At 41.7% G+C, this 27,663-nt stretch overlaps 1 protein-coding gene across 5 annotated transcripts in view; it reads left to right on the plus strand.

The window, feature by feature from the left end:
- rhobtb4 (Rho related BTB domain containing 4) overlaps positions 1–27,235 on the plus strand; it is a 40,590-nt gene extending 13,355 nt beyond the window's left edge. For 3 of the 5 annotated variants that reach the window (XM_086030898.1, XM_086030899.1, XM_086030900.1), the window contains exons 3-12: positions 12,111–12,312; positions 12,445–12,548; positions 15,396–15,581; positions 15,740–16,559; positions 17,490–17,709; positions 18,489–18,607; positions 20,492–20,642; positions 20,728–20,828; positions 20,916–21,021; positions 21,981–27,235. In XM_086030898.1, coding sequence (XP_085887024.1) covers positions 12,121–12,312; positions 12,445–12,548; positions 15,396–15,581; positions 15,740–16,559; positions 17,490–17,709; positions 18,489–18,607; positions 20,492–20,642; positions 20,728–20,828; positions 20,916–21,021; positions 21,981–22,159 — 2,178 coding nt within the window. In that variant the 5' untranslated portion in view covers positions 12,111–12,120 and the 3' untranslated portion in view covers positions 22,160–27,235. Of the gene's footprint in view, positions 1–3,771; positions 4,143–12,110; positions 12,313–12,444; positions 12,549–15,395; positions 15,582–15,739; positions 16,560–17,489; positions 17,710–18,488; positions 18,608–20,491; positions 20,643–20,727; positions 20,829–20,915; positions 21,022–21,980 lie in introns of those variants that run through there. The other 2 variants (XM_086030897.1, XM_086030896.1) reach the window with 2 other exon arrangements.
- The last annotated feature ends 428 nt before the right edge of the window (positions 27,236–27,663 follow it).

The following is a 27,663-nucleotide window of genomic DNA, read 5'->3' on the forward strand; positions in this document are numbered from 1 at the left end:
ATTCAGACATTGCAACAGATGTGCATATTTTAGGAATGCCAGTATAAATTTTTCCCACAAGATCATTTCTATGCGTTGCCCTTCAGTCATTCCTTTCATACCCTCGAACTTTGACCCACTCAGGGGAGGACATTGAAATTCCACTGTTGTCTGCCAAACAAAAAAACAAAAACATGAGCCAAACTCCTCCTGCATCACAACGGAGTAAATGATCCCAAACTGTAGTTATGACCTACAACATGTTCCACGCAATGTTTTGTAGTGTGTGAGATTGTGTGTATTAGAATTTAATCCTTGATACTGTTATCACTAACATGGTGCTGGAACTGTTTTGAAGACCCACTGCGGCTCTGACCCACTTGTGTCAGTGCACACGGTATACATGCACACGTTTTTCTTCTCCTTGTTGAGTGTGTATGTTTGTTAGTGCACTTGATGGTGTGGGTTGAAGGCAAACTCTCTGCGGACACGTGCAGTGTGAGAAGCTGGTTGTTTAGACAGCTTTAGGACCTTTGCAGGCCAGTTGGATATAGAATCAATGGCAATGTGGTGGCAATGACATGGGTCAGAGATGAGAGTGAATTATCAGCATTGTCAGAATTACGTTTCTTCAAAAAGTTGAGCAAGTCGCATGGCGCGTCAACTAATTAATTGCTGAGAGGTTATCAGCAATCTTTGAAACATGAGACTTTACTAGGGATTTATATACCTGCTCTGTTTGTACTCCAGTGACCATTAAAGGTGCAATGATGTACTGTAGATGCTGGTCATGTTCTGACGATGTGCCTGGAGGGATTTTATGTGTTTACCCTATATAAAAGACACACTTTGTTGACGATTGCAGCGCAACGGGAGCAAACTTCCCACATGGAAGATAGAAGAGCGAGAAAGTTCATAATTGCAAGTGCACATTCCACTGTTTTTGTAGTGCCGTGCCTGAAAAGGCCAGATGTCCCATCAGACTGTGCTGCTTGATAGTTCTCTCACAAGTGTCCAAACAAAGGGGCAGACTCTCCACATTTCTAAGCCCTCACAGTGCCAGTGCTCTTGAAGCCCTACTTTATCCCATGGCATTCCACACCATCTTTCATGCTGATTCTTTCGGCCCATGCCAACCGGGTCAGGGGGCACTATTTTCTCAGGGCGCAAAAGACCAAACTGGTCACATCTGAAAAAAAGACACGTATAAAAAAAAAACCAAAGCGTCCTCCTTTTCTGGCCCAGGAACTCTTCATAGATCAGTCCATAGACGTTATCATTCATACACTACCATTAAGTGGTCAACTGCTGAGCCCATTTGATCTCTGTAGCTAGCAAAAACAGCAGCACCAAAGTTCATTAACAGTCTCGTGGGTGAATTCGAGTGTAGAGTTTAGCATGTTGTAAATTGCAGTATTGGTGATGAATATTAATGATGCTACATCATGCAGGCAGCGTCTTTATCTTGGGTTTAATATGTCATTTGACACTGACGTGATTTGCGGTGATGTTGACGTACTGTAGAAGTGGGCCCGGTGCCTCACAAATGTGTTGTGGTTGATTCCAAATGTGTTAGATGGGTTTGAGGTTCCATGTCAAATTATTTTACACCAAACTCATGCCAAACTCTCCCCACACAATTTAGGACATGTATAATTAATAATGTAAACTGGAGACAGAAGGGAGAAGATAGGTGTGGAAACAAACACTTGACTTGTTTAATCACCTACTGGGAAGTGTGTGCCAAGATTTTTCTCCATGTTGAGTGCGAGAGGAGACATCAGCAACAGAGAGAAACCTGACCAAAGGTCAAATATTTAGTCGAGAGCTAGGCTTTAAGACCATTGGCAAGAAACATATATTTGCAGCCCACTTTATGGCAGGGTATGATTTTCTTGGTGCTGTGGCCTTGAACGACTTGCATTGACATCATTGAAGGGTGAGGGAGTTTATTGTATCCTTTGTTTTCAGAGCTCAGTACCAGCACCTGCCAGTAGATGTCTGTCTTCAGTCTTACACAGGCACAAGGGAAATGTCATTACATGAGCAGGGGGACACTGCACAATGTCCCAGTTGAACAACCAGATAAAATACATTGCACCACAAATTCCATCACAAATTCCATCGAGGCAAAGCTGGGCTGAAGTAATGGGCTCATTTGGAAAACATGCCTGAGCAAAGAAACATACTCTCACATATTTTAAATATGAAAACAGGTTTTCTGGTGAGAGTGAGACTACAATATTTTCTTCTTCGGATCATCTTAAAATTCCGGGAATCAATTCAGAGAGATGGACAAATATAGGGCCAAAAGGCTGAGCAGTTTCCAATGCAGTCCATCCTGGAGTTTTCTCTTTTTGGTCTGTTTATTGCATTGCATTGACTTTTATTGGCACACTCTGAACAGCAGAACAAGCAGGCTGGGTAAATTCTTATCTGAGGTTTGTAACTAATTTGGAAATAGGGCAGGCTCATTTTCAATTGACTAATACTTTATTTAAATACCTCTAGCATGATAATCACAGCTGGAGTGAATGTGATGGGGGGAAAAAAGGGGTAGCGATGTTTAAATGTTAGTACTGTCCGGTCAAATATAATTTACTTGATTGGTGGATAAAATATCTGATCACATAAAATGTACATTTACGAATGTAATGAGGCTCAGTTTTTGATACTCTCAGAGATGTGCTATTTCAACAATATGCACATTTATAATATATGAATTGAATGCAATATTATCTTACATATATATACATACACACACACACACACACACACACCAACCCCCCATACACACACTACACACACACACACACACATACAATGATCAGCGTATATGAGCACACCCCCTTTGAAAAATGTAAAGATTTTATTCAATATCTCAATAAACGTAAGAACAATTTCCAAAATTTTTACCAAATATTTTTTGTACAGTATATGTTCAACTCCTAACATGAAAATAAGTTTGATAATATAATGTATACATTAAAAAAGTTTAATCAATTTAATGAATGTAAAAAAATAATACAGCCCACAACAAAAACGACTATATCTAGTATTTTGTATGACCTCCATGCCTATTATGGACAGCAACATGATTGCTAGGCCTGGAATGAACAAGTTGTCAGTCTTTTTCTTGGGGTCTCCTTATTTGTGCAACACGGTCTTTAATAAATCTGTTAAGAAAATGACATTTTGTGTGTACAAATGAACAAATCTTGATTGTATTCAATGGCCCACATTTATGGGAGTATTTTGTAGTATAGAATCCCATAGAAAATCTTGATTTTGAAAGGAAACTAAAGGTGTTCTTACAAACCTGTTGGGGTGTACTCATTTATGCTGGGCACTGTAGTTGCACAGGTTGTGTGTTTCATTCCTATGTTTCCTGTTGCACCATTGGGATGAAAAAAAAAACCCTAGCCGTGAATGTACCTTTCAGTGACAATGACAATAAAATCAATTCCGATTCTAACTTGGTATGATTTTATAAGATCAGTGGCTTTCAAAGTGTGGCACGTGGGCTCCGTTTTTTGGTATATAGAAGCAATTTTACATTTGCATCTATTGAATAAAAAGTGTTTGTATTCAAACACTTATTTAGTTACACATTTTATTTAACTTAGTATGCCTGATGTTATGGCTTGCGCGTTTTGTACATGACGAAAGATCACGTTCACTCCACAGTTCATAGTGTCTGCTTTTTCTAACAGCACATGAACGCCGCACGGCAGGAGTTGGGTGAGTAGTGCCATGACGTCACGGCGCGGGGGCGTGTCCTTTGATAGAATCAGCTGGGGAAACAACAACAGAAAAGGAGGTGGCTCACACTGGAACCGAGTGTCTGGGCCAGTAATGTGTACATTTCAAGATTTAAAAAGTGTTCTTTTAAGGTCCAAAGGCGTCTTTTGTCACCAGTGGATGATTTCAACTTATCCGAGGCTGGTGAAGCTTTGACAAAGCGGGCCACGGGAAGAAGGAAACGAGGGAGTGTGAGGGCACAGGTCCTTTTTGTCCCCTTGCAGATAAACTATACATGCTCTTTGTGTCAAGTGGACCTGAACACGACCACCTATTTGTTCTCCCTGCGTGCCCTTGCCCGGTTTGCACGACCGGCACCCCCAGCAGAGTGGCATGTGGGTCAATTCCGGAACCGTCGGAAGGTAGGGACCCCCTGCACCTTCACAAAGGGTGGGGAAAAAAAACAAAAACACGGTCACACGCTCCCATTCCATCCCATCAATCACCTCATTTGCTCCTTAAAGTTAACGCCGTTTTCTTCGTGTCATGCTAACTCCCCTTTTTGTGCACTTAATGGGGCTTTAATCTCCTTTTGTCACTAATACCACCCCTCGTAGATGCATCGCGTCTTATTGCAAGCAGATATGTTTACACTGGTGGGATTATTGATGCCCTGCCTGCTTTTACTGAGGTGTTACGTGTCTTAGTGCAGCGGATGGGCTTGCGTGTTATGCAAGACTTATCAGCTGCATCTTTTAGGCATGTGGGATAATCATATCTTCCTTTTGGGGCTTAAATATGTGCTGATTTTTACAATGTGTGCGTGCTTTTTGCTGTACGCACCCCTTGATGCATTTACCTTGTGCACGTTCGGTTCCCCCAAAATCATGAATGAGTCAGGTGCTTATGAATGGGAGGGGGTGCTTCATTGACAAGTGTGATCTCATTCTCACGCAGGACGTGCTAATAAATGGAGATGAGTGTGCGTGCCCGTCCCGGTTGGAATGTGACGATAGCAGCCCGTTTTCTGCAGGGAAATGTTAGTTTGATACCACGTGCGTGCGCACATGCACGGGGGTAATGCTGAGCCTGTGGCTATGACGTCAGCAGACGGCTAGCGTTACGCAGGTGGTACTGTAGGGTGACAGAGCATGCATGCTGAGTGGAATGAAATCCACTTGTTTAAAAAAATATATATCAGTAGTCCATCAGTTACATTAGGTTTTCATGGAAGTAACAGATTCTTTTGCAGTTTTGGCCAATGGTTAGATTTGCCCCAATCTTATTTTTACATCTACAGCTGCTCAGCTGTATGGGCCACAACATTAGGTACACCTAACTAATGTAATGTTGTGATGCCCAACCAATCGCCTTGGTGTCCGGTGAGAGATCATCAGATATAAAACAGGAAACTGTCCGGATTCACGTATTGGGTCCCAAAATTATGGCTATACAAAAAAATAGTGTATCTTTGGTGATGTAGAGGAATTAAAGTCTCTTCCTCTAGATGTCCGTTAACCTGTGTAATGTTCCCCCTTTTTATGGCATTTTGGTTGGTGGTCTTAGTTGAGATTTTTTTCTTTTGTGAAATGTATGGCTTGGCTCAATAAATGTTGGAAAATACTAGAACTGAATCACAAATTATGTCAATATCAATTTAATAGAGGAGTATATAACAGTATGTTTATTATCATGGTTGGAGTTTCCAGGGGCAGAAACAAGCAATGTATAAAACTGAGAGGTGATTTTTATATTTGTTTGTGTATGATATTGCTCTTGTATTGGTTGTGTACCATATTCACTTTTTAAAAGAGGAGCGAAATTATGTATTCTGGTTATTTCAACATTTGTTATCGTGCTTCATGGAAATGAAGTCTTTGTTCGTAAGTTTGAAGACATTTTGCCTCCAACAACTTGCACTGATGTATCTGGAACACAACTGTGTTGCGCAGGCACTACGCTCAGTGACTTTACTGTGTGAACGGCTTTAGATAGCAAAGCCCAGGCCAAACCCGGACAGCCTGCATTAGATGACTGATGTGGATGTCCTCAGTGCCCCCATATCAGGTCGAGGTGGAAGGTCAACTCAGGTAATGAGCGCGTGTTTTATCACATGCTGTTATCATCTTTGGAATCAACACACCTTGTGGTGGTATGGCTACATAAATAGTGGTTGGTTAGGGTCATATTACATTCTTATGTATTCTTAAGTGCCTGTGGAGCAATCTGCCACTTAGAGTAGGTGCCTTGCTTAAAGGGGAAGTCAAGTCAAAATGTTCTTTACAATAATATGTTCTATGTGCCCCGACTAGTCTAAACATGATATTCTGATTTATATTGCGTTTGTAGTAGTAGTATTCAGTTGTGTGTGTGTCTATGTACATACTGTACATTACGTCATCACATATACTTATACATTTAAATAATCTTTGTATTTTTTTCTGTCTATTGTGATACTCTTTGTAGTAGATTTAAGGTGACAAATACGTTACAAGCTGCTTGTAATGTTGCATTTGCAAAGAATCGCCATGTTCACAGTTTTCCGGATTCCCGTGAGAATAATCTCATCGAAAAGAGACCAGTTGCTGCCATCTGCTGGGCATAGTTTTTTGTTTTGTTTTGTTTTTTAACACTACAGACCATTCCCATTAAAAAACAAAAAACGTAGCTGACGGCAATTGCAATCGTTGGAACGGCGCTCCTAGAGATAATCTGAATAACATGTTAAGTGGGGGAGCATAGAATTTACCATTGTAAAGAAAATGTTTGATTTGATGTCCCCTTTAAAAGCTCTCCACCAGTGAGTGGTTACGTTGGTCAGTCATAGGCCACATTCTTAGCCAGTTGTCCACCAATTATCCCATGTGCCGTAATAAAGTAACCTCCGCTCTATGAGACACCGTGACTCAATTAATTGCCAGCTGCATTGTCCATTTTAATAAATAACCACTGCTCTTAAAATAGATGGCCCCTTTTCAACAAAAAAAAAAAAACATAAAATAATTTGATTCCTCCTACTCTTACTCCTCCTTCCACATCTATTATTCATAGTCAATGAAGAAAATGCCATCAAATGACCATCCCTAAAAGTAAAAAGTCAAACAGTGCAGAGGTTTGAATCTCGTCTCCTACGTGGAGTTTATATGTCCTCTCTGGGCTTATGTCTGTTTTCTCCGGCCACTTCGGCTTCCTGTTGTGTTGTTCGAAGACTCTAAATTGTCAATGAGTGTGAATCACTGGCGGTTCTAGACAGCTTTACCTGGGGTGGCAGGAGGTTCATTTGGGAGGGCCAAGGTGGAGGTGGCAAACATGGTTAGCAAAGGAGAAATGGACAAGAAAGGTGGGCGTGAGGAACTCTTTTCAATTGTTGTGATGAGCGGAGAACATGAAGGTTGGCCTTGTCGTTCATTGGGACTTTTGGGTATTTTGTACATACGGCTGTGTGCATAGTACCAACACCCATCAGCGGTGGATCAGGCAAGTATGTGTCGGCATGCGTGCTTGCGTGTCTCTGTCGTGTCTTTGAGGTCTACCGTCAGCCATCGGGGGAGCCAAGCAGAGGCTACAGACCCGATTATGTAAGCAGTCTGTGCCAGCTGCGCCTCTGGCACTCACAGTCTCCAACACCTAGATAATACAAATAAAAGCCAGTAAAACACTTGTCACCAAAGAATAGGTTGCATATGCATATCACACAGTTTACCCCATTTCCCCCAACAACGCTTTGAAATAGAAGTCAAGCCGGGTTATTTTAAAGCTGTGGTGAGAGATTATTAGCATAATGTGAGTGGCAACTGGGGTCATGTCTTGCCAGGCAGAGAAGCGGAGACTTTCTCATGTGATCAGGATGAACTCAAGGCCAAAGAAAATGGACTCAAAAAGGGGTGCGTTCTGCTATGAGTGTTTGCTTCCAGTGGATTTCGAAAGGTGTTACATAACAGAGAGGCAGACAGAACGGGGGGGAGCAAAAAGTGGGTGTGGGTGCGGCGGGCGATGGGCTTAATGCTGCTTCTTGACTGTCATTCGGTAAAGTGGGACGTCCAGAGCTAGATTTATACATCCCGAGATGGATGTGAGTGAGCATCTATCAGAGCATTACAGTGATAAAATATCTTAAAGTAAGAAAGAAGGAGGGGGAGTTTTAGTCTGTTGGAGAGGAGGAGTGGTTGAGTGGGCACAGCTGGGAAGAAGCCAGACAAAGCTCAGCAGCGGAGGGATGAATGAAATGACTTAACAAGGAAGTAGAAACGCAAGAGTAACAAGATGCACAGATGTGTAACGAAACAGATTGAAAGTTAACATATTGTGCATGCGCATTTGCACACAATGCTAAATACATGGAATACTCAGAATTGAAATTTACACAGAATGTTTAAAAAAAACATGCAAGCACAATGACTTTATATGAAAAAAAAAATTCAAAAAATGTTTTTCAAGGTGGTATTAATTTGTGTGTAAAATTTTGTAATGCTAAAACCGTTATGCATACCCTCACAGTACGTGGAAAGTGTATCAGGCATGTTCATATTACATTTAAATTTAAATATTACTTATTAAAAAATACCTTGCATGCAAATTTCTATATTGTTACTAATAATTGCAACATTTAAGATACAGAATGTTAAAAAAAATAAAAATGAAAATACCACAAATGCAGCAACCCAACAACTTGGGGCACTGTTTTATATTTTCTATTTAAGATTACCCACCGCCATTTTGACATCTCTCCATTTGTGCATGTCCATAGGATCCTTTTTGCGCATTCAGTAGAACAGAGTGGAAAATTTGAAATTTCCCTCTCGGGTACGACTAAAAAGATTCTCTTTTTTTGTTGTTCCTTTTCCTACACACATTCCAGCAGTCATCGTTGCTGCTGCCCTAAAGAGGTGACGACTGGCACTGCAGATCAAGTCTAGACAATCGTGTGCAGTTCACAATCGGTCACTGGCTAAAATTGAAACCCGATCTTCGCGGCTTCTCTTTCCCAGTTCCTCTGAGCTGCACTGCTGCACCACTCCAACTGCTCAGCTTCTCCCTATAAATAATTGTGGTAGCCTGGATAAGCTCATTACAGTTCAAACACAGACCAGATAGCAGGTGCTTAACATGTCAGTAATACGTGAGGAGATAATTAGGTTAGGGCTGTTGACCCACACACGAATGGGGCTGATGTAAGGCCACAGATGGATTGGTTGCTCTGGATCCCCTGAGTGTCTATCCACACCAGCGGCTCTTCCTGCTTGTATTGCTCCTTATGCACAGTTCTGTAACCAGTAGGCACTAAAGATGCACAAACAGTACATGCCTCCTCTCTTCTGGCCTTAAAGAGAAAATATGTTCCCAGCAGGCCTACTAGTTGAAACACGGTATTCTGACTAATATTGTGTTTGTGGAATATGACTTGAGTAACAAAATGCACCCCTTTTAGCCATCTCAGGGGGCGGCCATTTTGTCACTTCTGTCAACCGAAAATGACATTACAGCTGCTCAGGGCTCAGCTAACGACCAATCACGGCTCAGCTTCAGAAAACAGGTTAGCCGTGATTGGTCATTACCTGAGCCCTGAGCAGTTGTGTCATTTTCATTTGCCAGAAGTGACAAAATGTCCGCACCGGACATGGCTAAAAGCAGGGGATTAACTCTTATTCCACAAAAGCAATATTTATTAGAATGCCTTGTTTCAACTAGTGGGCTTGCATAGAACATATTCTTGGAGAAAATATGTTTGGGTTGACTTCCACTTTAAGTCACTCTTACGTCCTCTCTCCAAGCGATGGGATAAGGGCTGAATTCTTACCACAAAGGTCATTGTTGATTTTGCACTTTTGATCCCCGTGGCATGACCGACTGATTGTAATACTCGGTGACAGTTCTGTCCTCCCTGGCTCGTCTCTGTGGAAATCCCACTCACACATCTGTGTTTTTGCATTGGAAGCACTGAGAGCTATAAAGCTCTAACCTCAGGCTTTGGTGCATTTTTTGTTTGTTTTGTCTTTCTGAAATGGTGCTGTAGGTGTAGCATCATCAAAATCCATACAGTTGACCTCATCTTGACCTTATACTTCACTTTCATAATACTGTATCATTTACATTCTGGTATAGGTATCAAATGTAGGGTTGACACTAGTTTGTTCTTTGGTATCATTCTCTAGGGCATGTCGACCATGCTCAGAAAGCAAAATCTTCTCAGGTCCAGTTACTGTTTATCAATATTTACTGCTTTGAGCTCATGAAGCTCTTGTCCATAGCCAAGTTTTTACAGACTGAGTATACCTGAAAGCTACCCAAATGCATTGCACTAACGTGAATACAAAAAGAGTAGCGCTAGTCGCAGTCCTTGGATTGGTCAACTGAAATAGGGATGCACACAAATCACTTTGTCTCGAACAAAACCGGACCTGAAGTAAACCACCAACCAATTTAAACTGTACCTGTGCAAAAAAGTATCTGCAGTATATTGTACCCTTTGATGGAAATGTGGCATCCCTCTTGGCCATCCACCCCCCTTTTCCGAATATCGTACCTCATATCAATTCCTTTCAGGGATGAATAAACGGTTATTAGAGAGAGCTTATTGAACAAACTGGATTCCTAGTTCTCCCTGCGCCCACCGCATCTACCAAGATTCTTTTTGAACATAGCATGAGTCATAGTATTTCGATTATGTTGAAAATGTTGTTTTAATTGTACTTGAGATCTCAACACAAGCGCAAACTATTAATTTTCCTTCAAAACGCAGCTAACAGTTTCTTAAAAAAAGCTTTTAGGGTGACTTTTTTTTGTCTCACACACTTTAACCTACCCTATTATTGGATTCAGCTTGTTTTGTTGAACATTCAGGATATTGACTCTTTTCTGTAGCTCATACAGACAGAGGTTGCCTCCCCCATTCTTGTAAATGAGATGAAAATGAGGATGTCTATGGGGCATTTCGGCCCAGGAACAGTTTTTGGTTGGTAAGCAGTTTTTGTTTTGTAAGCAGGTTGGAGATGGCGACGTGAGGCGCAGGTCAGGGCTCATGCATTGTGCGGCTCATGTGTCTGATGAATGGATGCCATTTTTAGCGGATTGTATCAGCTGATGTCGGACTAAAGACAACCGCGTCAATGGAATACCAAGCAGGGGCCTTTTATGAATGTTTCATAGGCTCTATTTATGAGTCCACCGAGTGGTTGTTTGAAAAAGTTTCAGGGATTATTGGATCGGTAAAACAGTGTGCGGGGGATGGTTATGCAACAGAGAAGATTCTACTAGAGCCGTGTGTACAAAATTGGCATTCAAATATTTGCTTTGTGGTTTGCCAAAGAAAAATGGGAATGATGTCTTATTTTGAAAGGGAGCCCTTTGAGGTGTACACCCGATTTCCTTTGTTTGCCTGGTTTGTTGACAGGTAGTCAAAGACGCAATTTGGTCGACTCTGGGGAATTGAGTCTTTAAGTGAGCATTTGGGCACAGTGGCACACATTTGCTGGGGAGAAAGTAAGCGCTGATAGTTATTTTGAACATTGTTCACAAGAGCAGAAAAGAGTGAAACCTATAGATTCACCCGTCTCTTTTCACACATTATTCAATCACAGTGGTCATTGCCATCCTTTTTCTATTGGACTTACTGTCAGCTGATGTGTGCATTATCGCCAACAACTTAGCAGAGGTTTGACAGCAACAACAAAAAAATATATATATTTTTTAAGAATCAGTACATTTATTGGTCGCAGTATATGAAAAGTATACTCACACTTTCTCATATTTTAGGCGCACCATACCTTTAGGAGTGTTCTCGAGCCCTGTAAGGTAACAAAAATATTAGAAATATCACTCAGAAATTAAAACTCAATTTTCAAACATATGTTTGAAAAGTGTAAAGAGGTATTAATTTAATACCTTTTTGACCTCAACATATATCGCGCATTATTATCTTCTCTTGACTTGCTGTTTACTTAGCATAGAGTCATCGTCTATATTTTTACCCCTGTATGCGGTACACTTCTGAAACCTGCTGTCCAGCATGCACAAGGTGACTATAAATGAGGTTAGATATGCAAGGTGATAAAAGGACAGTGCGCTCAGACGACGTCATCTCTCTTTTTCTCGGTCCTTCTCTGGGTACTGTGACAGAAATAGCTCTGCAGTCCCTCCATGTGTTCTGTAGAGGAGTTGGCAGAATCCTCCAAATACTGGTCAGTGACGCTCAGAGTCAAAGCCTCCCTAGCCTGGCTCGCATCTATGAGCCACTCTGTCTACATGCCAAGAGCCTCGACGTCCCAAGAGCGTCCCAACGATGACTCATTCCACTTGGGAAGCCTGATCAATAGAACTCTTTTCTTTCTTTCTTTTATTTTTTGAATATGTTTATAAACGGACCACTTCGCCTTCTTTCCCCTTCTTCCCAGGGCCCTCTCCATGGATATAGACACAGACTATGAGCGGCCCAATGTGGAAACCATTAAATGTGTGGTGGTAGGGGACAATGCAGTGGGCAAAACCAGGCTCATATGTGCCCGGGCTTGCAATGCCACCCTCACACAGTATCAGCTGCTCGCCACCCACGTGCCAACCGTTTGGGCCATCGACCAGTATCGTGTATGCCAGGAGGTGGGCACACACATACACAAGACGTGCAGGATAAAGTGTGGAGCAAACTAAATGAAGACAAGAAAAGTTGCACTGAATAAAGTAGAATGGTGTTAAGGCATGTTTGTGTGTGTGCTGTTTGTTATGCTACAGGTCTTAGAGAGATCACGTGATGTTGTGGATGAGGTCAGTGTGTCCCTTAGGCTCTGGGACACATTCGGGGACCATCACAAGGACAGACGATTTGCCTATGGCAGGTGAGACCACACACACACACACACGCCCATATGCGGACACGCACCCCCCCCCCCCACACACACACATACATCTCAAAACCAAATTATTGGCTGGCCATGATGAGTGCACAGGTGTGCCTTTGACTGCCCACAATAAAAGGCCACTTTGAAAGGTTCAGTTTCTCAAAACCAAAGTATTGGCTTAATTACACAAGTACTCTGTTCCCACAAGCCTAAAGAAAATTCACACTAGTGGGGTTGGTTGTTGTGACATAACTCAACAGTCAATCCCACACCAACAGGGCCAGAGAATTTACAAGGCCTCTCTGCGCTTTATAGCTGAACTCTGCCATCGGGCTGTTACATCCTTCCTCCAGCAGACATGATTGGATCATGGCTTGATCCTCTTACTCGGCATGCCTGCATCAAAGCTGCTTTATTGGCATGAAATGCAAAAGTAATTAAGCAAAACCTGCAACGAGAATGTCAAATAACAGAGAGCAATCTTGATTGGAAACATTTTGTTGTTTTTCTTCCATGTCAATTAGCAACTTGTTTGCTGGAGAAATTTAGGAATTCATAAAAACATGATTGGAAATACATTTCAACCCGAGCGAATTACTGTAATGCATTACACAATTTTGCCAATTTGGAGACTAATTCAAAGTGTGTATTGTTGTCATATTGCATAATGTTAGTACCATTGTGTTATCAAATCTATTGTTGATTTAGATCTATTTACCAAAAATGTAAACGCTACATGGCATTCTGTGCCATGCCAAGGTAATTCTCCATAAACCATAAAGTCACCTGTTCACTATTAAATGGACTGACACATCCTGTATACATCAATGATTCACATCATCTGCCATTAACTAAGAAGTGGCTTACCAACAAAAACAAATGTAGTGTCTCAGGATTTTCCCCCCAATGGTTGTTTGCATTTCATCCCAGGCAAAGGTGCCATTCTAGTATTTGCACACAGCACTCCGACTTAATAGTGAGATGGCTAAAAAGACCATACCAAATATGGTTCTCAGACTAAAGGCTTACAAAAAAGGCTTTTTCAAGTAAAAGTATGCCGTAGTTTCCTACTAATCCCAGCGCATTAGCTCTATTTTTGTACCAGTTCCTGCTAAATTCACATGAAAACAGGCTCGTGTTGTACAGTAATAGAGCTTTGCAAAGTTATCCATGTATAGTGGACATAAAAAGTCTACACAGCAATGTCCAATTCCCCAATATATTGAGACCAGGGATACTGTATATCAGTTCAATCTGTTCTCACCATTGACCTGACCTATAACCTGTTGAACCTTGTGAGGATAAGCGGTATCGATAATGGATGGATGGATGGATAATTGCACAGGGGTGTGAAGACTTTTTATATCTGCTGCACTCACAACAAAGCTCAGCCTTTCACTTTGCTTCACCCTGACACCGTTTGGTGTAGCCAAGCAACAGATGTGTGCGTTTGCGCATCTATTTGTGGCACCGAATACCTCGGCTCTGTCGTTATTTCAATCTTATTTAGTGTGTGTTTACTCAGTTGTCCGTCTTTGTTCGTGTATGTTTCCACACCTTCCCTAATGTTCCGGATGCTTTGTCAGCCTGCAGTCAGCTGATAAAGACGCAGCGCCTGCTCAGCTGTTTTCTGCCTGCCCGCCTGCCTGATGTCTGCAGCGGCAAGCATCAACATCACTTTCCTCCAGTCTTTGTCCATTCACTTGTTCATTGCTGCACGTCTCACCTCTCATGAACGCATGACTAAACTCACGTCACATCTTCATCTTCCACCCTTTGTTGATACCAAAACTCAAAACCCGACATCAAGCATCGTCACATGCCTTGTTAGGAGTGGAAAATACAGGTTGGAAAAAAGCTATACTGAAAATAGGCTAAGTCACACTTAACCTTAGCCTCAACTATGTTTTTCTATTTTCAATCTGTACCGACATAATTAAGAAAGAAAATGTTTCTCCTGCTAATTAAAGCAATTTCTAAAGAAGCATTGTTCTTACAAGCTGATTTAGAAGCAGGCAATTTCTGTGCAACATGAACAGACATATGACGGTAGGCTAATACACATATTTAATTTCTATTTAGGAAAATCTGATTTATTATAGGATGTGTCTTATGTGCTTATGTGTTTGTGTTTGCATGTGCGTGTGTTTCTTCTTACATAATCGGGTAACTGGTGACCTTTGTAGTGTGGATGCACCACATAAACACATGCAATGCTGACAGGCCCGTTTATGTCACATAATAGCTAGCGGTCAATTATTAGCTCTAACACGGTCTTCACATCCATTCAAAGTATTCACATAATTCCTGAAAAGTCATAACCCAAACAGACACACCATGCAAAACATTCATAAGCAAAGATCGTCATAGATTATTGTAATTTTATTAAGCAAACGTTTCTTATTGGAGCCACAGCCCTTCACTACAGCCACAACTGTGGTGTAGTAGGAGAGCAATGCAGTGATTTTATTCGTATTCAAATCCAATCCAAGGTGGTAAGACTTGGCTGCATGTCCATGTGTGATGTAATGGCTTGCTAGTGTATTGTATGTCAAAGGGAAAATTAGTTTAGGTGAGATTACAGTGGGGAGAAGTAAAGAAGCAGTGTGGGCACTGCAAAAAAAAAACAAATCATACTTTTCATCATGTGTTCATGCAACTTGTCACAAGGACCACTCAAACACAGAACAGATGTCAGCCTGTTGTTTTTCTTTTAGCCATACCTCTTGGCAATGTCCAGATGAACACAGTTATTCTGCCGCCATTTTTCCTGTCGTAGCTCTGATCCCAGTTCAGTTTAAGCATATGAGGCAACAACTGTTTATTTTCTTTCCTGATCTCCAGGTCGGATGTGGTGGTGCTTTGCTTCTCTCTGGCTAATCCCAATTCCCTGCGCCATGTCCGCACCATGTGGTTTCCGGAGATCAAGCACTTCTGTCCACGGACGCCCATCATCCTGGTTGGCTGCCAGCTGGATCTCCGCTATGCTGACCTGGATGCAGTTAATCGTGCACGTCGACCCCTTGCCAAGTGAGAAGCCTTCCACATCAGTCCTTAATGGACAGATTTTGATCTGAATTTAACTTTATTTTTTAGGATTTTTTTTGTGGTTTTTAGGGGCGTAATCCCACCATCATTCACATTGCATCACTAGCCTTAATACCATCATGATCTCTTCCGACCCGCAGACCCATCAAACCGACAGATATCCTTCCTCCCGAGAGAGGCCATGAGGTGGCAAAAGAGCTCGGCATACCCTACTATGAGACGAGCATCGTAGCCCAGTTTGGGGTCAAGGATGTTTTTGACAATGCGATCAGAGCTGCCCTCATCTCCCGCCGTCACCTGCAGTTCTGGAAATCCCACCTGAAAAAGGTCCAAAGGCCACTTCTCCAGGCCCCCTTCCTGCCTCCTCGCCCACCACGCCCCATAGTGGGGATTCCAGATCCCCCTCCCATTGATGGTGAGGGCCCTGACTCCCTCTTCTGCCACCCACTCTGTGCAGATGTTGTTTTTCTGCTGCAGGGCGCCTCCACTCGTGTTTTTGCACACAAAGTTTATCTGGCTACTTCCTGCTCCAAATTCTATGACCTCTTCACTCTTGAACTTGGTGCATCCTGCACAGTGCCACAAGGGGAGCAGGACAAAAGCAAGGAAAGCTCCGACAGTGGGGAGGAAGACGAGCTGAGCAGAAGAGGAGCCAAGGAGCAAGCGGGGCGCACTAAGAGCCTAGACATTGATAAAGACGGGGTCGATGGCGGCGTGCGGGGCCTGAATCGACCCCCGCTGCTCCATCGCGGCTCGTTACGGACTTCCCAGAGTGATAATGCACTCCCCTCTCGAGCCCAGTACTCTCTGGGAACTCCTGTGAGTGGCCGGGCACTTTCGGGATGGGGAAGAGGGTTCTTGAGTGTGTGTCTGGAGCATGTTGATGACCCTATGACTGGACGACCTCGACTAATGACTGTGGTAGTCATGGATGCGCTCATCCAAGAGGAACCATTCAAGGTGATGGGCTTCAAATTCGTTTCATGGGCATTGATATACTTAGTACGCTTTCAGTTGGCACAGGTGTCAAATCCAGGTCCAGGAAGTCAAAACCACAGTTTGGTTTTAGCCACTGGTGCTTCCGCTCAACTGGCAGGTAAAACCAAAGGTGGGGATTTTACTACATTTTGCTGGTCCGTCATTCGTCATCCATCAGCAGCCAGGGCACCTATCCATCACTCGTCAGTCCGTCAGTGATCTGGGTACCTGTCCATCATTTTCGTAATTTGTAATCGTCAGTCCGTCAATCCGTCAGTAAGTCCATTATTTAAGTCCGTCAGTTAGTCCGGTGGTTCGTCAGTCGGTTTCCCCCCAAAACAGGCGTCTGCCAGTGACGGACTAATAGTGATGGACTGATGGACCGTCAGTGACGGACATGGTTAGTGGCGATTACATTGACGGATGCGAACCCATTCCCATTCGTCAGTCCGTCTATTTTAAAAGGTGTCTTGTCAGTCCGTCACTGACGGGCAGCCATTTTTCTGATGATTGACGAATGAGGGGACACCTTTTAAGATAGATGGACTGACCATTGATGGAAGTTGGGTTTTCATCCGTCAATGTAATCAGTGATGGTCCGTCAGTCCATCACTTATGGGCTGTTAGTCCGTCACTGGCGGACGCTCGTTTTTCTGACCTTTTTGGCTGGACCAGTCCGTCAGTGTGACTGAATGCCCACCTCTCGGTAAAACTAAAACCAAACTGTCGTAGCGTTTTTACATTCAGGACCTGAATTTGCCACCACGGTCAATCTGTTAACACCAGTACCCAATTATTACATTTTCTCTTGGGCAATGTAAGCGTTTCAATCAAAGGTAGTTTGTTGAACGCAATGCTTCAGTAATGCTTCAGTCTTTATTTGTTTTATTTGACCTCCTGCTGTATTTCCAGGCCGTGTTGCAGTACTTGTACACCGGCAGCCTGGATGAAGGCCGAGGAGACCTGATGCAGGTGGCCACCATCGCTGAGCTCCTTGAGGTGTTCGACCTGCGGATGATGGTGGCCAATGTGCTCAACAGGGAGAGTTTCATGAACCAGGAGATAACCAAGGCGTTCCATGTCCGCAGAGCCAACCGCATCAAGGAGTGTCTTAACAAAGGCACCTTTGCTGGTAATCTTCTGTGCTAACTAACTCTTCAGTAGGGCAGGTGACATCGCAGATGTTTTCCATGTATGCATCAGTTAATGTTTGGGAGTGAAAACAATGTACACTAAGTGTACATTTGGTATCACTGTATATTCACCGCTGTATTTCTACAAGGGAATATGCATTTTGTATTTGGTGGCTTCCTTGTAGTGTATAATTAGTCATCAAATGTCTTGATGACTGACTGACACTTCAGTCTGCTTGGTTGCCTTGTCTCAGTCCTTCCGTGCTTTCTTTGTCTTTGTTTAGTGTTGTCTGTCCCCCTAAGCTGTTGTGTTTGCATGCTATCACAGCCAATGCCATACATCTGCTGTGTCTCAACACAGCCTGTCTCCCATTCACTCGTTTTTGTTCATTCTCAGTCATCGTTATAATGATGGCAGTCTTTCTCACAATGCTAACAAGTGCTTCCCGCAATGAATAGTTATTTGTTGAGTTATTTAGGACTGAATTCTAGAGATCAAGGAAATTATTTTCTTTGCGTTAAATGCCATAACAGTTGTTTTGATCGATATCAACAGATGTCCAATGCGCGGTTTACATCATTTCCTATACCTCACGTCTGCTCTCCTTCCCTTACTCTCAAAAGCTGTTTTGTCCCTCTGTCAATTTACCTCTCTGTTTGTCTACATGTGTCTCTATGTCTCTGTGTGTTTGTCTGCCTTGTCCGTCTTTCCCCCTCTGTAGCTTGGGCTTCTGTGGCATCCCACGAGATGAATGCTCTTTTCCCACCCCGGTTTTAGATGTGGTGTTCCGGCTGGACGATGGCTTCCTCCCGGCCCACAAACCCCTGCTTATCTCCAGCTGTGACTGGATGGCAGCCATGTTCCGCGGCTCGTTCATGGAAAGCTACATTGAGGAGGTGAGGCCCAACAAGCTCAATGGAGTTGCTTTTTCTGACAAGGAGAAATACTGTACTAGTGCCAGGGTGTTTATTTACTCAATTGCAGTGACCGGCAAGTGTTAATGGAGTGTAAGGTCTTTATTACAGATGAGATCTTTTATTTAAAATATCAAGCACCTTTTGTTGCGCAATGCTCCGCTCCATCCAACGATGCTAAAAAATTCCTTTTAAATTCAGCTTTACAGTTATCATATGTGCTCTGGAGGCAGTGCATGTTTTGATGAATTTGTACTAATGTCAAATAACTCATTCACTGCCATTGATGTATTTATTTGTCTTTTCACAGTGCAGCCATTCAATCCCAGGAATTTTTTAATATATTTTTTTCAATTTTTTTCAAACGTTAGGGTAAAAAGAGGGTCTGAAAATGTCTGGCAGTGAATGAGTTAATGTCAGCGTCAGTCTTGTGTCAGGTACCTGGAATTTTTAAGAAATAATTTAAGAATTACTAGAGCACTGTAATGAAATTCACTTCAAAAGATAACTGATGATGTTGTCATCTCAGTATTTAGGTACGAAAACAATAATTATGGGGTTGGTCAATACCCAGTTCACAAGACTCATTACTTTACATGTGATGTTTCTCTTGTGATCTTGTTCCCTTCCTTTCATTGAGAGGAAGTGATCTTGTGGCCACTTGACCCTCCGGAACCAGACCTCTCCATCCTGCAACACACAATATGCTTACACTTCACGGACAGCAGACTTTGTATTCATATTGGAAATTTAGACCCTCACAAAGCGCAATTTTACTTTTTTCTTTTGTACTTGTTCCACATTATCTGCATGGGTTTGATTAAATTTCATTCCATACAATGTGAGCGGTTGCAAATATTCTTTTTGAGGCAGAGAGTAAATCTATTTCGGGAACAGCCATGCTGATGTTGTTAGTGAAAGTGCATACAAATCAGTAGGTGACATGACAGCAAATTACACTCAAATTCTCGGGTGGAGTGGAGCATCCCCTCAGGAGATACTCCTCAAACTGTGAAAGTAGCATGTGATCAGCCAGCATTGTTCTATTTTCATGCTCATGTCACACTTCCTTCTCTGTATTTTTAGCTTCACACATTTGACTGTGATATCATGACTTCACACCATCTGTGTGGAATAGTATGGAACAATGGATTTAAATTCTAAACCAATTAATTGATGGTGATTATCTGTAGAAATGAAAATGCAATCAATTGTAATTGTTCTTTTAAAGCAGTCATTTACAGTGGATTTTTTTTGTCTACACACCCATGTTCAAATACCAGGTTTGTATGATGATAAAAAAATTAGACCAAGATAAATAATTTTTAAAAATCACTGTCAATGTGACCAGTCATGAATGTTATATAGCCTCAGCTGGGGCTCCTAGCTCTTGAGACCACCCTGGTCTTAGTGTTGTGACTTTTAGTCATAACGAGAGGTCTTGCCAAGCTGACATTCTCCTAATTGCTTGGAGAAATGGAAGTTGAAGAGGGCCTCAGTAGGTATACTCAGTGGTCCTGGTTAGGGTTCAGGTCGCCTCTTTCATCAGGAAATAGTTTCCAGTCGTGCTGCATAAACAGCTTAGCTCGTTTGTATGCATTTATTTGCTTAAATGGGTTCTGATTGGCTTGCGGCATCCGGAAGTCATTGTACAGACTTGCAGGGATGTTGTAGAATAATAGAAACTCTGAAGGCGAACACTCTGTGTGGGGTTCAACACAAATTTTTAAAATATGCGTCAAATATAAGTCAAAATTGGAAGTTAGGTTTTTAAGAGTTTAATGGAAAATATTCAGTCTCAAAGAAAACTTTTTTAAAAATGTTTTTTTTTAAACCAAAACCTGTATGTTTATCGTCATTATGCAGGTGCCCATCCCGACCACGAGCACCGCATGTATGCGAGGCGTGCTGGAGTTCCTGTACTGTGCCATGCTGACACCTTGTCCTGATCTGGAGGCCATTGAACTAATAGTGGTGGCCAACCGTCTTTGTTTACCCCGCCTGGTCGCCCTCACTGGTGAGGATTCTCTGCAGCTGTCGTTAAAGGTAGGAGAAGGGAAGAGACAAATATTAACATTCTTATGTATTGTGTGTGTTTTCAGAGCAGCACGCTGTTGATGAGCTTCTGCAGTTGGCAGTGAACGGAGTTGATATTGATGGGCACGTCTTGGCCTATTTGGAGCTTGCCCAGGTCTGTTTAATGGTATATTTGATTGCATTAATGAAGTTAACTGACTATGTATTTAGGTTCTCTTTGCTAAATTTTCTCTCAATGTTTTCCCTTTTTCAGTTCCACAATGCCAAGCAGCTATCAGCCTGGTGTCTCCATCACATCTGCACTAACTATAACAGCATCTGCCGCAAGTTTCCCAAAGACATGAAGGCCATGTCTCCAGGTAAAACCACACATACTGCCTGAGATGATCTGTTTGACAGACAATTGGCGATGGTGCTTCTTAGAATTCTTTATTAATAAGTCATGTTTTATTTGTTAAGCTATTTGGATAAGTTAAAAACAACTTGCTTGCTTTGTGGTTGCCATAAATGTGAGTGATTTATAGTTTAAAGTTTTTCCAACTTGAATGACTGTTTTAGGCCCCTAAATACAATAAATACAGTGCCCCTTAATAGAAGTTAAGAATAATAAAGCATTTTCTTTATTCGAAACAGCCTCTGAAAATGCATGTACAGTATGATGCATTTTAAAACACCGTTTCAAAGGAGTTTGACATACCCAAAAAATATTGCTAGATGTGATGTCGTGAGCAGCACTGTGTTTGTTTTCAGAGTAGCTAGTGACTATAGTGCAAATGACTATCATTTCCTGACGTTTATCCATTTTTGTATGTTCTTTGTGGGAACTTGGTATGCTTATCCTGTTCCATGTTATTTTTTATTAGCGGTCCACGAAACCCACTTTTGGATCCTGACCCACCAGTGAGAGAATCAGTGCTCTAAAACATTGATAGTGGATTAATCACCCATTTCTTCATGTCAGCTATTAATATATATTGGTATAAGCCAATATGCCAATAAGCGTCAATCCTGTTCCTCGAGGAACGCTGTCCTACCTGTTTTCCATCTCTCCCTGCTGCAACACATCTGATTTAAATGATCAGATAACCCTTAAGGTCTGCAGAAGCTGGATAACGATCCTGATCATTTGAATCAGGTGTGTTGCAGCAGGGAGGACAGCCGACCTCGAGGAACAGGATTGAAGACCCCGGGTATAGGCAATTATAATGTGTATATTTTCGGCCTGGGTCGAAATTGAGCTGGAACATACAATACGCGCGTAGAAAATGAACGGTATATAAGGCTTAACCGCTCCATCTACTTGTGTGGCACTATGCAGAGAACCAGAAGCACTTTGAGAAGCAGCGCTGGCCTCCCGTTTGGTTCCTGAAGGAGGAGGACCGCTACTTGCGCTCGCAGAAGGAGCGCGAGCATGAGGAGGAGATCTTGCGCAAGCAGCACACCAAGCGAGGCTGGTGCTTCTGGAGACAGCCGTCCTCTTCGCCGCACGTCTCCTAGGTGGCAATAGAATAAGTCCCATTGGATCCACACCCCCACCGCCCCTTCCACTCTCGCTCTCTCTCGATGCAGACATGACTCAGTGTTAAGAGGGAATGTACTGTATTGTGCCTCTTTATACCGCGGGAGTGCAGTTCTGCCTATGTAATGGCGTCGCTAGATTGAAGTGCTTCCCTGACCCACGAGGGCCCGTGGGGGGCAGCAGCATACTTCCTTGGTTCCCCCCACATGAGAGCGTCATCCAGTCCATTGTGTGATTGGACTGAGAGCAAGGGCTGTCAATCTCTCCTCGTGTCCACCTTCCGTCTTGATCAGCTCCACTTGTGTTTTAGTTTGACTTGGGGAGTCAGGCGGGGGGTCTCACTTCTGCCTTCACTTCTACACAGACTGTTAGCTTGCACACACAGACCCTTTGCCCAAGATCTACCTGTCTACAACCAGCACTGGATATCCACGAAGTGACACTAAGTATTTTGATACAAGTCATGCTTTTTTTTTTTGTAAATCCCTTGCACCTTTTTACGCGACTCGTTCGAGGAAGTTGATCGACCTCCTCCGAGAAAGGGTCCATGATTGTTTTGACTGTTGAATTGGAGCACATTTTTGAATTTGAGAGCAAACCCTGAAGTTAACGACATCCAGTTTGTCTCTCTCCTGCACCTTCCACCCACCCCTCCCCAAAAATTCAAACAAAACAAAAAAAACAAGCTCACCTTGACAACTCGCCAAACTGCACTTCAGAGACTTTCCAAGTGACCACTCAATAGCGTTGACGGGGAAGCAGAGCCTTACTTGACGCCTCTTCCTGGAGGAATGACGGATACAGTATTAAACAAAAGCATCTGTAACGTCCATCACCGCCACTAGGCTGCATGGAAGCGCCTCAGCAAGCCTGCCTTTACACCACTGCACCACTGGGGGCAGCACTGCTCAGGGCCCCGGCACTACACAGTAACACTTTTTACGCCTGTGACTTTTTTGTTGTTGTCTCTAGTATGTAAAAGGAGTATTAGGGCCACACTGGACAAATCATATTTCCAGACTAAAGTATTGAGTAAAGTCGTAATATTTACATGCATTTTGCATATGTATATATATATATATCAAGGGTGTCCCAATTTTTTTCCTCCGAGGGCCACATACAGCAAAATCAAAGTATGCACGGCCATCAATTCTTACACTTTAATTTATCAACCGCACCGAAATCAGTCAATCAAGCAATTGCGGGTTGTTTATATATTAAGGTATTTTGAATAGCTGCCACATGAACAGCTTTCTATAAGCCGAATAGTTTAGGATTTAACAAGATTTTGGGGTGGTCGAGACCCTAACCCACCAGAATAAATCAGACCCTGCACTGAACAGCAGCTGAATCCCATCTCTACATTTACATCTTTGAATATTTCCAAAAGCTCTACAGGATATCAAATTAATTTATAAGTAGCAAATGCCATTTTTAGTATATGCCGCGGGTCACTTAAAAATGAACGGCGGGCCAAAAATGGCCCCAGGCCGTAGTTTGGACACCACTGGTCCTATCGCTTCACAAAGTGGCAGCAAAGCACTGCTTATGTTTAATGAATGTGCCTCTACGTCTCGACTCACTTCAACATACTTTCTTGACACCAACTGGTACCTGGAAAAAAAAAGTGAATTTGAGTTTTTCAGCAAATAATGGAGGATACGTTAATGAAAAATTTAAATAGCAAATAATATTATAATAATAATAATACAGTTTAAGTTGTTTTTTCTCTTTTCACAGTATTACACTTTTTTCTTCAAAAAATAGACTATTGTTGTAATCGACTTTTTCAAAATATTTTTTTCTCATAACATGACTGTACTCTCACCCTAACTCTTGAATATACGACTTTATTCAATGTTATGACTTTATTCTCATAACATTGCACTTTTTATATTTGATTTTATTCCTCCTGCTCGTAATTAGACTTTCTGTTCAGTATCATTTATATTTTGTTTTCATTTTGGCCCGATTACTCCTTTGGTTGGTATGTACAGTATTGTGAGGAGTGTTAAAAGGAAGCAAGAGCACATGCAACATGTTATTGAGTGCATTTATGAACTTTGTTCACCTCACTCGAAATACCAAAGCTGTGATTCTCTTTCTTCCCCACTTTGCTTCATTTCTGCTTCCCTTGCGTCCTTGTTGCAAAAGGGCGGCCCGGTGATCAAGTGGTTTGTAGTTCCAGGCATGTGATGGTGTTTGAATCCCTCCTCAGGAGGAAAAGAAAAAAAAAATTCACTTTGCCTTCCGTTCCTATCGCTGGAATCCAAAATGGTGCTCAAGACACAATACAACACACAGATATTAGTTCTCAGTTTCCAGTGTGTGTTCAGTATTTCTCTTCATTGAAAGGTGCAGCAAGTTTTCCAAGAAGCTCATTCAGTTGAACATGTGCTTACTGAGTGTAAAGAAAGAAAAATGGTCATTGATTTTTAGAATTTGTTGCATTTGGATTTTACACACAGTGCTTTGGGAGATTGTTTTCCATCGAATTCACCGCCAATGTGATGGTTTGATTTACACACGCACATTTGAGCAGGGCGCTCATCTTTTGGCTTTCGGTGGTCACGTGAAAACGAGACTTGCCGGTGAAAAGTTCTTTTCTGGGCTTTAGCTAGAAAAGCGACGGAAATGGGATAGTTTGAGTCACGTGGGTCGCATGTCGCTGTTCTCCGCAGGAGCTGCGATAAAGTCCTGAAATAGAATTGGAATGGGATCTCACGGGAGCCAAGTGAGAACCAAGCCAATTTTTCCGTGAAGAAAAAAAAAAAGCGGAGTAAAAGGCAAACATTGCTTGGCATTACTCACGCTCATCCCAGATCAGGGCTTTTGGGGATTTTGAAAGGTGACTCAAAGTTTTTGATGGCTACTATTTGTCTTATTAATTATGGATATGGCCCAATTAGTCTCTTCTCACAGTCCATGTGCCTTATATCGGACAGAATGAGTCAACATTTGGATTGTAGGCTATTTCTGTAAAGTCGTTTGTGGTTCAGACATTAGCCCAGAGTAGAATCGGAACTTCATTTTCCAAGTAGATGACTTTGAATTAATCTCTGCAGTGACCACATGGCCCCAGATTATTGTGTTTATGTGGATTATTTGGATGGAGAAAGACTCATGCCATGGACACAAGGCCATAGAGTGGTTGTGACTTAAATAAAAAAAAAATAATTAAAAAAATATGCCAGGCTGATTCCTGAAGTGAATATAGGTAAATCATAAAAGGTATTTTAAGTCTGTGTTGGTAGGGGGCAGCCACTTCACGTTATACAATAATGTCACTTTGCTTAGGAAAGCATTTTCCTTTGAAGTTGTTCTTTGTTTTTTGTTTTGTTTGTAATGACCTTTCTGTGCTCAGCATGACCTGTTCCGGATGATTATCACACGTTTTCACTTTTGATTGACCTAAATTAACCCCCTTTTTAGAAGCTCTGACTTTTGTATACAGATCACTTTCACTCAGCGCATTTAAACACGTATTTAACTTTGTGATAAAAATAATACAGCAAATAATATGCAGGGACATTTATAAAGATGCTTCAGAAACTAAGAGGCAATCATCAGGCTTTGTATTGTAAAACAGTATGTAATATTCTTGGGGTTTCTACATTATTAAGACAGGGTGTAGTCATTTTTCAAAGCAACACTGCAGGTGATTTATGATGAGACCATGGGAGCATTTGATCTGGTTTGCCATGCAATTCTTAAAAAAAACAAACAAACAAAAAAAACAAAGCTGATTTTCAAGAGTGTATTATGGCCTCTGTGGGAGATTCCCTCCACCCCTTTTGTAAACGGTTGAATGGCAAGTACAGCTGGATTTGCATGCAGTCAATGATATTGAAATTGTGGGAAAGCATGGGTGTCCTTTCAGTGTACCGGAGTGTATTTGATTCTATCAGGGCTGAACGTCACTTAATTATGCTCATGGGGGAATGTCTATTCAAATGGAGTGACTATTAATCACAGGACAAAAATATAAGTTAAATATTGTGAGCGTCAGCCAGCTATAGCTATGGTGACCTATCACAGGCCAAAGTTATACGGTACACAGATGTCATGTTTAGTTGTCTTCATCAAGTAGTTTTTACTCTGAGCGCAAATATGTTATTGTGTGTCTCCTTTCATGTGCCTTGAGTGAAATGTTCACACTTGTAGCCCTGTACAGGCTGACCACTACTACCATGCTCCACTTCAACTTAATGAAGCCAAAAAAATAACCCCACGCAGAAGTAACATTAGGCAGCTTGGAGTATTTTTTAGTTGTTGTTGTTTTTTTGTAAAGTAAAGCAGCAGTGTTGACACAAGTTTTTTGCTGATGAATTCTCTGCTCAAGTTACGCAACAGTTGAATTGTGAAACAACCCTGCACACCAGCAGTTCTCAAATGAGGTCTCTGCACTCACGATTAGGTGCCTGCACTTTCTATTATGTAGCCTATAATGAAACCTTCTGTGATCAATACGCTGAAGTCTTTATATTACAAGCTTTCTCCATCAAAACTCATCTTATTAGTGTTTTCACTTTGTCATCATTACTCCACATTCAGTATTACTGTATTCCGCTCCACTATTCAGATGCGGTGTGAATAACCATGTAGGATTAAATGCAAACATCCGCTGTGACAACTATGTATAATATGATGCTTTAATGAATTAAGATAGTTGTTATCCAAAGTGAAGTACAGTATTTGGGAAGATGGATGTAATGTTAGCGCTGCGGAGAATTGCGTGGACTTAATAGTGTAGTTGTGCACTTTTTGTTTCCATGTGACTTTTATTAACCTTCACTGCTCATGTGTATTACCATAAAAACAAAGAGCTCACGTACCACCTTCACTTATGACTGTTAAGGGCTTTCAAAAAGAAGAAAAAAAGACAATTAAACAATCAGAATGTTTGCTACTGTTTGCAAAGATGTTTTGAAACGGTTTGTAATATTTTTTGAACCGCTATGATTTGTACAAAATTACCTTTTTTTTTTTTTTTTTTGCCATTTCAGTATATTGATGTTTGACATGGATTTTATTAAAACGGTTAATCTTTTGAACTTGCCTCTTGTGTTATTGTTTCGCTGCATACATGATCCAATAGTGCATATAGTGTACATGGAATATTGTTTTGTAAAAAAAAAAAAAAAAAATCTTCATATGTAAATGAACAAAAGTATTATGTAACAAATAATAAAATATAGGAGACCCCATTCCTAGATACAGACAAATACCAAACAGCTGTACACTATAGAATACATACAATGTTTAGAGCTTGAAGTGAAGTATTCTGCGACTATGCAATAATTATTTCTGTCTGGGGAGTGATGTCACGTAAGTCCCTTTTCGACCTCATGAAAAAATAACATTGCAGGAGGGAGAGACATGCGCTTTCAAATTGGAAATGCAGTCACTATTTGGAGTGAAGAAAATATAAAAGTACATTGCAGACTTTGTTGACAAAGTGTTATCTAGCTTCAAAAACCAT

Source organism: Filicampus tigris, chromosome 5 (genome assembly GCF_054856515.1).
Source record: "Filicampus tigris isolate MCC_2025a chromosome 5, RoL_Ftig_1.0, whole genome shotgun sequence".
Lineage (NCBI taxonomy): Eukaryota > Metazoa > Chordata > Actinopteri > Syngnathiformes > Syngnathidae > Filicampus > Filicampus tigris.